The 10495-nt window shown below is 40.2% G+C and overlaps 1 protein-coding gene across 3 annotated transcripts in view; it reads right to left on the reverse strand.

Moving 5' to 3' along the window:
- nav3 (neuron navigator 3) overlaps positions 1 to 10216 on the reverse strand; it is a 99556-nt gene extending 89340 nt beyond the window's left edge. For 2 of the 3 annotated variants that reach the window (XM_083906658.1, XM_083906656.1), the window contains exons 1-2: positions 6035 to 6180; positions 1380 to 1448 (exon numbers count right to left, since the gene is read on the reverse strand). In XM_083906658.1, the coding sequence (XP_083762784.1) occupies positions 1380 to 1448; positions 6035 to 6066 (101 nt within the window). In that variant the 5' untranslated portion in view covers positions 6067 to 6180. Of the gene's footprint in view, positions 1 to 1379; positions 1449 to 6034; positions 6181 to 10127 lie in introns of those variants that run through there. The other variant, XM_083906657.1, reaches the window with a different exon arrangement.
- Positions 10217 to 10495: the final 279 nt, after the last annotated feature.

Genomic DNA, 10495 nt, shown 5'->3' on the forward strand with positions numbered 1-10495 from the left:
GCTCAAGCTAAGAAACTAAATCTTATATAAAGAGCACATCTTAAATGGCACATAAGAAATACATCAATTGTAAGAACTGCTTAATGTCTTAATCTTCTTGTTTGTTTGCTGTGTGCAGGAATTATAAAAGCAAATTCCTGCAGCATTGAGGATTGATGTCAGTGATGTGAGCAGGGAGATTACCACCCATAGGGTTGGAGCTGCTGGCTGCAGCATTTTTGCCATTGCTCAGTAGCGGCTGGAGAGGAATTATTTGCCAGCACGCTGGTTCACACAGTCTCTGAGCTGGAACAAATGCTGCAAAGCATTAGACAACTGCACTCTTGGGTGTGCATGTGTGTGTATGTGAGGGCAGATTTGTGGGTGCATGTCTGATATGAACATATGTGCAACGTATTTCTACCTTTCCATCTTTACACTTCTGTCTGTATGCGATGGTGAAGTTACAAAACATCACACAACATTTTGCAGAAGTCGAAGCCTGTGGTTCCCTAACTCTTAGCTACAGCGCAGAGCTGACACAGAGAGTTTACCATCAGTGGAAGCTGATTTAACAGCAGCTGCTTTGCCAAGGTTTGCGAAAGAGATATTCTCAAAGGACAGAAAGGAAAACTTCAAGTGTAATAAACAACCTCTCTAAAGAGCTTTGCATTCAATTCTTAATTTCCTTATGGTGATTCTGGCAATGTTTGTAAGGGAGTGTGTTAGTGCTGCGTCAAACTTCTGTAGCCTTTACCTGTCAGTCAAACCGTGACTGACATTTTGTTTTCTTAAGTGAGTTTGGTCGGTGAGTTTCAGAGTTTCTTTCTTTACTATGTCCGAAAATGAATTTGGTACAATTAAGCCTGTTTAACTCAAGCTCAGTACTTGCTTACTTGCACATTACTCACATCTACTACAGTAGCATGGAAAGAAATCCTCTGCTCCCACATTTACATTTAAATGTGTCATTTTGAATGCACCAGTCTTGACGTTAATGAGAACAATGCCAAAAGATTATTTCCAGAAAAGCTCTATCACACTGCGGGTGTTCAAAACTGAAAAGGTTATGTTTAATAAGGCTGATAAGTCTTGGGCTGAAAAGGTACAAGGGAATGTTATAATGAACTCCTCACGGATCCTGTAACTATGAGGTGACTGGTCTGGTGACTGTGCCGTTATGCACAGTGTCCTTTAGGAGGAAAAACAACACTGAATCACTATCAGCTGTTCTGTGGCTGACCTCTGACTTCCCTTTGATTATCACTCAATATGATGTAAATGATCAAAATACGATGTGACATGGAAATACGTGGAAAAGGTCACGGCAACAAGCAATTCAGAATATGGGAAACTGTATGGATTCATCAAAATTGACATGAAATGTGTGCTGTATTTACCTTGTGTTCTTCTTTTGTGGTGACCCTATTCCACTGTGGCCCGGAGGACTTGCATATCGTGCTGTCAGACTGAGGAGAGAGCAGAGAGGAGGACATACTCTTAAGACAAGTTAGACAAGATCTGAGACCAGGTTGGAGTTTCTTAACCCTTTAACACCGAATGTATCACAGAGGAAACGTCTTTAATTTGTGCTTTTGGAAAAAAAAACAGTTTCTGAAAGCTGACCAGTTACGCATCAAAGCCAACACGTGGTTATTACGGTAATTTCCCTCACGCTGATGCAGAAAGCTGGCGAATCAGCGTCTTTGTCGTGAGAAAGGGAAAAAGTTTAGGACAAAAACTCACAAATGTTATTTTAAATATGTTTTATGCTGTTTAAATTTCAAATTTAACACACACAATCTGGTATTCGTGTGCAAATTAATTTTTCTTCATTTTAAATTGTTAATACACTATTTTGTGCAGTAAATTGTAAATAACTGGAATGTTGAGATTCTACCTGGAACCTGGTCTTCAAGGGTTCTTGGTAACACTAATTGTTCCAGTAAGAACCATTTTGATCCAGAGAACCCTTTAAAACCCCTTTCCTGAATAAAGGGTTTTAAAAGGGTTCTTGGTAACACTAAGGGTTCTCCTAGCCGAATAACCTTATATGGTTCTACTTGGCACTTTTATTTCTAAGAGGCAAAGATAGAGACAGCAGGAGAAAAACAAAGACAGGAAGATGCACATTGTTACGAACGGGATCATGCCATCAGATATTTAATTTGGTGTTTTTTAATACCACATGCGTATGACTAAACCAATAACGTCCATTTATAGAGCCGCCGACATTAAATAGCCGAAAACAAAACAAAACACTTTGGCATTCAATTTCGTGGCTGCACTGTTTGAAGAAAAAACCCCAGAACGCACAACACACACTAGGCAGAGGCTTAGGAAAAGCCCACAGCACCAGTCACGTCACCGTTTATTGCCCAACACTCACTGTTAGTCATTCACAGGAATTAAAATGGGCCGTTACAGGTGGGCTGTAAAATGTTTGACAGGAAGTAGTTAAGCTAATGTAGAGTGCTTTATGAACAAAGAGGTCATCATATGTAAAACCACCCTGAAGTCAAAGACCAGTTAGGAATGCCGTGTGTAAATGTCTAAAGTGTAATGGCCTGTGTGAACTATATGACTCACAAACATGTGAGTATCTCTCTCTGTTGTATATCGCACACACTAACTGAACAGACCCTCTATTGAAAGTTAATTCCTAATACCATAGAGGTACAGTATGTATATTATTTTTAGCTCGAAAAAATGTACCTCAAAGACATATTTTTATGGCTGATGTTATCACAAAAACAACTCGTGAAAAAATGCGTGTTACACACACATTCTTGTACTTGCTGCATACTGAGGACCGGGTAAAAGTGCTGACAAAGTGAGGACCAGCATTTCCACTTTATAAATCAACACAATTACAAATATCTACTTCATGGATGACATCTATAAAGAACTACTGGGTACAGTACCATAAAATGTCTGCAGGTGGAGCCCTAGAGCAAAAGGTGTGTGATACACCAGGGCAGGAAAACAGGGTTTGTGTACCAAATTGAGGACCTCAGCATGTTTACAACCTAAGGAAGTGATTTCAATGAAGACAAAGTGAGGACCGGCCAAAATGTCCTCACTTTGTAAAAATGTCCTCACTTTGTTGGTGGAAAACCAACAAAGTCCTCAGTATGCCGCAAGTACACACACACACACACACACACACACACACACACACACACACACACACACACACACACACACACACACACACACACACACAAACAGAAGCTATTGGCTTCATTTGAAATGTTCACTCAAACCTCCTGCTGACAATAACCTGGTTTCCATTCAAATGTAACACAGGTTTTGGCTGACTTTTCAAAATGTTTGGCAAAAGAAAAATACACATTTATATGTGTGTTTCCATCTACTGTTGAGCCAATAGTGGGAAACTAGTTGACCAGGATAAGGATAATGAGCTGCAAAAGTGTAAAGTCTGGGTCACAATAAAGGCTGCCAAGCATTTGCCTCTGAGGCCGTTGATACTTGGCTGCATTTCATCGCTGCTCCCCATCATTTGTTGTAATAATACAGATTGTTAGCTATAAATCAATAAATATTAGTTTCCTCATCAGTCCACATGTACTGTACTTTACTGTCACTACCATCTTTTCCAGTGCACTGAAAATTTGGAAACTTTTTCACAATATTATTCCAACTACAATCATGAAAAAAAAAAGAAAAAAAAAAGACTACAATCACTGAGAGAATGCATTTCAATAGCAGTTTTCACAGTTTCATCACAGAAAATTGACCATGCATAAATAAATAAATATCTTGCCTCAAGTGAATACTGTATCAAATCCTTCCGTGTTGATAAGATGAATCAAAGCTTAGAAAGGCTGAGGAGACACTTGAGCTTTGCCAATCAGTTTCTCTTGAGGAGAGCTGCAGCTCAACAAAAAAAAGCCGAGCAGTATCTGAAAACAGTCCTCAACAATGACCGGAGCAGTGGAGCTGCTGCACTTTCAGCTGCAGCACGGAGGAAGCACCCAACACCAGCAGTCTGTTCTGACGTTCTTCTCCTCCGGCAAACGAGGAACAAGTCTGTTCTCTGTTTTGCGATTGTGGGCTGCTGGTTTGTCGTTGGTCAGTGACAATAAACTACCTATACTGTTTGGCTGAATGACGCACTGCAGTCATCACATCCATTTTTTAACATTGCTTTAAACTGCAGATAGATTTGAATTCTCAACATTTGATGCATTTTATTGCCCCTCAACAGAGTGAATGTAAAATGGTGTGAGCAGTGAGAGACGACAGCATAATCAATCATGTAAGCTTGTTATTTGATTGAAAATAAATATAAACCCTAGACGTTGAATAAATTAAATTTTGAGAGAAGTGAATACATTGATAATTTAGTAGTTTGTTTTCTTATCCATCTTGATGTGGTGAATGTTGATGTTTTTTTTGAGAAAGTTTGCTAGCTTATCAAATAAAGGCACCTGTGGCCTCTAGATGTCACCGGTAACAACAATGTTTGTTTCCGTGCTGCTACTTTCTCATGACTTAAGCACAAAACGTGGAATTACACGTTCTAAGATAACCCTAAGCTCACAGGTGAAATTTTGAAGGCTTGCATTTCATTTAGGTAAAATCAAATTAACAATTACCCTAACTGTAACCATCACAACTAAGTGCCTAAACCTAATTCTAAACTAAACCTTAAACTAAACCTAATTGTAACCCTAATACCAGGACTTAACCCTGAAAAATAAATTTTTAGGGGTGTCAGGATGTGAGGGCCAGCCTAAAATGCCCTCACTTCCTTAGGTATACAAGTTTTTGGGCGTTCACAAAGATGCCCATACAAGAACACACACACACACACTGTTAGTACTCATATCTTTCCCTCTGGACAATGAACTTCACCTTTAAACCATCTATGCTGAGGTGCCGAGTCATTGTGTATAAGTAATTGACCTTGTAGAATATGCTAATTTACCTCAGCCCAGAGAGCAGAGCCCAGACAGCAGAACCCAGAGGAAGCCAGTTCACGGCAGTTTCCTATTATAGTGGCGAGTGTCTCTGGATCATGCTATTAATGTGCTATATGATACATGACATGTCCGTTAATGGTGCCCGGCAACGAGATATGTTCCTCCATAACTTCCCGAACCCTTCACTGTTCACATCACAGTTCAGTCCCCATAAGTTGTTGTTTTTGTTTTATGTCCTAAATAGCACTCTGCACATCGTTTGCACTTTAACATGTGCTTCACATAGCTTTTTTAGTTAGTGTTTCATCCTTTTGCTTTCTTTTATACATAGAGCAATGTTTAATGATGAGGAACAAGGGTTTTAAGTCAATAAAGGCTGGAGAGGTAAGCTTGTGTTGCAGCAGACAACACTTTTATATGACCTTTTTCTTCCCGACCCCTCCTCACCAATTCAATGAAGGCAGAGGTGTTGAGTCCACAGCCTGGAATGCCAGCCCACAACATTTGAAATAGTTTCCAATGTGGAAAAAAAAAGACAACAAAAGACACAAACGCATGGCTTAGGAAAAAGGAAAAGGGATGGGCTGGTGGTGGTGAGAAGGAGACTGAGGTGGAGGAAGAGTCTGTCATTTTGATTGAATTAAACATACACCAAACATCACTACACTCTTAGAAATAAGGGTTCCAAAAGGGTCCTTCTACAAGGGCTGAGGTTCTACCTGGAACTATTTGCTTCTGAAAACCCCTTTCCCCAGGAAAGGGGTTTTCAAGGGTTCTTGGTAACACTAATGGTTCCAGGTGGAACCTTTATACAAGATTCTACCTGGAACTAAAAAGGGTTCTCCTATGAGGACAAGCGGAAGAACCTTATATGGTTCTACTCAACACTTTTATTTCTAAGAGTGTAGGACCTCCAACTAATAGTACACAACACTGTGGTAGGCATGCATGTGATATTGATTGCAACTGCAATATAAATATAAATAAATATAATATATATTTGAATATTTTCAATACATACAGAATCTGCACAAAAGTGGTAAAAGTACCCGTCCACACTGAGCTACAATCAATTAAAACCAGGCTGTTGGAAGCAAACTATTTACCAGTTCATAATCCATTCTCCTCGTATCACCATGTGACCTCCAAAATAATCCAAATCTTTCACGTTACTGCAACACTGCCACTATTACTACTACTTCACACACAGCTCAGACTACAACTGTACCTAGGAGACGAGTCAGGCTTGCTCAGGTTGCTGCCTCTCCCATAAGGCAAACGACTCTTCCTGTCACGAGAAATGGCGGTGGGCAGGCGCGAGGAGCGCCGGACCAGGGGGTCATCGTGTTCACCCCGGGACATGGTGAGTTAAAGAGGGAGGGTTTGCTGTGCCCTGCCTGGCTGGGGGGCCCCTGCCTTCTAGAGCTCTGAAAAACTCCTGTGGCTCCAGTCTGTCTCAATCTGACCAATGGGAGTTCCCCTTTGACACACACACAGATCCACACACATCCCCATACCCTATCCAAGACACCAGCAAGGCCAGCAGGTGCTGTCTATAGAAAGCTCACCATACTGCAACAGTAGATGTGCAGTACTCCAAATATGTGTCAGTGTGGGAGTGTGTGGGAACGTGCGTCTCATCAGAAAATGACAGCGTCACTAATTCCAAACATCCAGTCTTCTGCTTTCTCTCGTATATTTTACTGAAGCTACTCAGCTACAAGTTTTTCATCTCAGTGTTTTGAATACCGGGTGATAAGGAAGAGAAGTCCTTTGTGTGAGCTCAAGCAGAAGAACATTAGACATCAGTAATATAATTCGATGTTGATACGGTCAACAAAAATAGCAGAGAAAGCAAAGTAAAAAAACAACAAAAAAAAAACGTGATTCCATTCAATTTGTGCCGTGGTCTCAAGTTATGCAGCGCATTCCTCGTAAAAACTCAATTTCAAGCAGTCTAGACACAACAAACAAGATGTGAGATGTGGCATCTCTGTGTCCTACATATCTGTATGCAACACTGCTCTGAAATATATTAGTTTTAAAAAGGCCAACATCTCTTCTCAGCGAGACGCAATACTGATATTGTGATATTCACTGAGAACTGGCGATGATTCTTGTATAACCTGTTCTTCATTGCCCCAAATGCATATAGACTGAATCTGAAGCTGATGTTCAGCCATGTAACATGTGCCGGTAGTAAAAATAAAAGCAACAGTAGAGCAGGACTGAGTCAAAGGGTGAATTCCAATTCCTTGCCTAACCCTCAATCTCAAAAATGCGCGCTCCCGCTAGTGCAAGTGCTGTCCTGATTCTCAGAAAAATTAAGTTAGTTTAAGGGCTGTATCGCCCTCAATATTGAGATTTTCCGAGACCACCCTTGGGAGCAAGGGCTACCCAGAATGCATAGCGTGTTTTGACATAAGAAAGATGGCGTCGAAAGCAGTGAAACGAGTGCACTACAAATTAAGTATTTTCTTTGTTAATAGAGATATAAAAAATTATGAAAAGCATTGTATTATCTTAGTTTAGGCCCATATTATGGATTACTGACATCATTGTTGCGTAACATTTATTTTTATTTTACGATCTTTTGTCAATAGCTGGCCGGTGCGGACACGCGATCGTTTGCTATGGTTTACTTTTTAATAAGCCGTGGTGTGCAGTAACTGTCAGCTGAATATGTCTGTGGTTGTGGTATTTGTATGAGTATCATCTTATTACTAACTGACAACCTACCCTAAATGTAAATGTAAATGTAATAACTTGACTGACAAACGGATCGTAATAAATAATCGTGATGTAAATGTGTTCTTCTCCTTTTTTGGAGTTGACAGACTGGACGCAGCTTTCGCATTATTCTGCCCCCCACAGTCTGAAGACGTATCTGCATTTAAGGGGTGTCCCATTTCTAAGTGACAAAATAAACCTCAACACTTGGTTTTGAGGGCCAGTTAAAATTAAGGGTTGAGCTTGAGGGTTAAGATAGGAATTGGAATTGGCCCAAAGTCCCATCTCATCTTACACACATTATAGCTACAGTGCTTCTTGGGAAATGAGGAGAGCCATTTCTATACTTTTGTTATTGAGCGAAATATGAATCCAGTACTGGACCAAATGTTTAAAACCAAATACTTCTAACTCCCCAATTTCATATTTAGCTACTTTGTGTGCATGGGCTGTCCTTCCTCCCACAGTCTAAAGCAAAGGTGCAGATTGTTGGTAAATTGAACACTCTAAATTGGCTGTAGATGTGTGAGAGCGGATGGTTGTTCGTCTCTATTTGTTGGCCTTGCGATGGAATGGCGACCTGGCCAGGGTGTGCCCTGTCTTTTGCATTATGTCAGCCGGGATTAGAATAAAGTGGTACAAAAAGAATGAATGTTGCACCGTCACAGATTTACAGATTGTTGGAGGTTGAATATTCCAGACATCTGCGAAAAATTCACAGATTAATGACTGACTTTATCACTGTCAGACACAGTTTGGTTTCTCTGACCTCAACTGTGGCCTTCAGCATTCAGAAGTGATTAACTCATCAGTCCAGGACAGTGAGAGGACAGTGAGACATTACTGGAGCTGCAGACAACAAGGGCACAGGGTCTGCGTGGAAATGAATTGAGCCACTGCACAGGGATCTTCCATAAAAAAAAAACATGTTTTCAGATTTTTGTTTGATTGAAAGACAAAGAGAATCGCTTCTGGAATTACTTCATGAGTACTGGAATTGCATTATTTATCGGGGTGATGCAGTGCAGTGCTTCTCCACCTGTTGGTGTTGGTGGGGAGAGGCAGCTGTGCCCTTAAATTTACAATTGCACAATGCATTTACGACGTACAGCGTCCAGACAAAGTAAAGCTGGAGCTCCTGACAATAATATCAACTTACTCATTTCTCGACACTGTCTGCTCTTATTGCAATGATTTTCCACACTGTACCTTAACGACCCCCACAGACACACAAATGCACGCAAAGCATGGCTAAACAGAGTCGTAACTCGATCTAGTCAGTCGGAATGTTGTTCATGTACGGCATGTCAAGCAATTTAGACGCTGCTTTAAGACCTGCTCCATCTATTTGCATCACACAGGGAAATACCCTTGCCTTTCCTGCCTTTTCCTGCTCAGCTGTCATTATACCAACGCTTACACTGTGTAATGAATAATAATAACAATGATGATGACCACTAATAATGAAAATATTAACAAAGTGAAAACCTAGCAGAATTAAACTAAGCAAAACTTTGACGAGACTTAAGAAGGACAACACTTTGAGTATGATACCAATACCGATATCACAATCTTGAAAATTTCCAATACTGATATCACACCAATACAATATTTTGACATCTTTTATATTAATGAAGTTTATTAAGGAATCTACTAAGCTATTTAAGCTTAAACCTATACCACCATTTAAAAAACATAATGCTCCAAGTCATACATTTATATTATATGTAGGGTGTATGAAATTGTTTTCGGTATTGGACTGATACCGAGTATCATATCGGCTCATCTCTATAAGCAGCCACCCAAAATTCAGCTGAATTTTCACTTATTATGCAGAAATACTCTAAATTTGCTTTTTGGTAGAGAGCTTAAGTAAATGAGAAGTTGGTTAATATTCTCATATCTGTATTTTATGTATCAGCTTGCTAACAAACCTTAACATAAAGACTGGAAACTGAGGAAGACTGAGTCTAAAGCAGCAGATACTTAAAGTGATAAACATAAGTGTAAAAATGTGTGTGTATGTACATTATTTGTGACCTTCAGGCAAAGCTACAGTATAGGAAAATTGTTAATTGCTGCATAATCTTGTGCTTTACCCCTCTGCCACTGCGGGGACACATTTTAATGTTAAGACTGCATTAACATGCTGAAAAACAGCTGATGCAGCAGAAACCAAGTGAACATTTAATGGGAAACATCTTTCATGAAAGCTGTTACTTATTTCCTCTGGAAATCTGGTCTTATAGATTTATGGTTTACAAAAGCTCGAACTGGACCCAATTAAGCATCCAAAAGCAATAAACCCGGCAACCTCTCTTCTAGCATGCGTCTGCAAAATAATGGGTTAGTTAATGCAAACCAGTGACATGAGCTTACCTCGCTGACCTGTAGACTACCTCTGCCCCACACGAGACCCAACAATGTACTATATCACAACCACATGAGCATCGGCAGTGTAATACATACCTGGACTGCATCTCTTGTGTTTGTCTGTTGTGGCTGCTGGCGGATGGTGCAGTGCTGCTGGTCTGCTGGCTGAGCTCCACCAGGGACTGGTAGTACTGCTGCTGTTGTTGCTGCTGCTGCTTGTAGCGCGATAGGATGAAGAAGAGGCCCAGGATGCTCTTTAGATTGCCATTCCTGATCTCTGCACAAACAAAGAATAATGTGAGTCCATCGTATGATCTTTGTCATTTTATGAGAACCAAACAAAAAATGCATTTTCAAGACCATTCATTGTGTATTTCAAACACATTGAACATCATTTGGAGATAAAGCTCAACAGCAGCTATACAACAAGCATAGCTTTTATGGGGGCAGTTATGCACTGGCTT

This window comes from Microchirus variegatus, assembly GCF_963457635.1.
Source record: "Microchirus variegatus genome assembly, chromosome: 20".
Lineage (NCBI taxonomy): Eukaryota > Metazoa > Chordata > Actinopteri > Pleuronectiformes > Soleidae > Microchirus > Microchirus variegatus.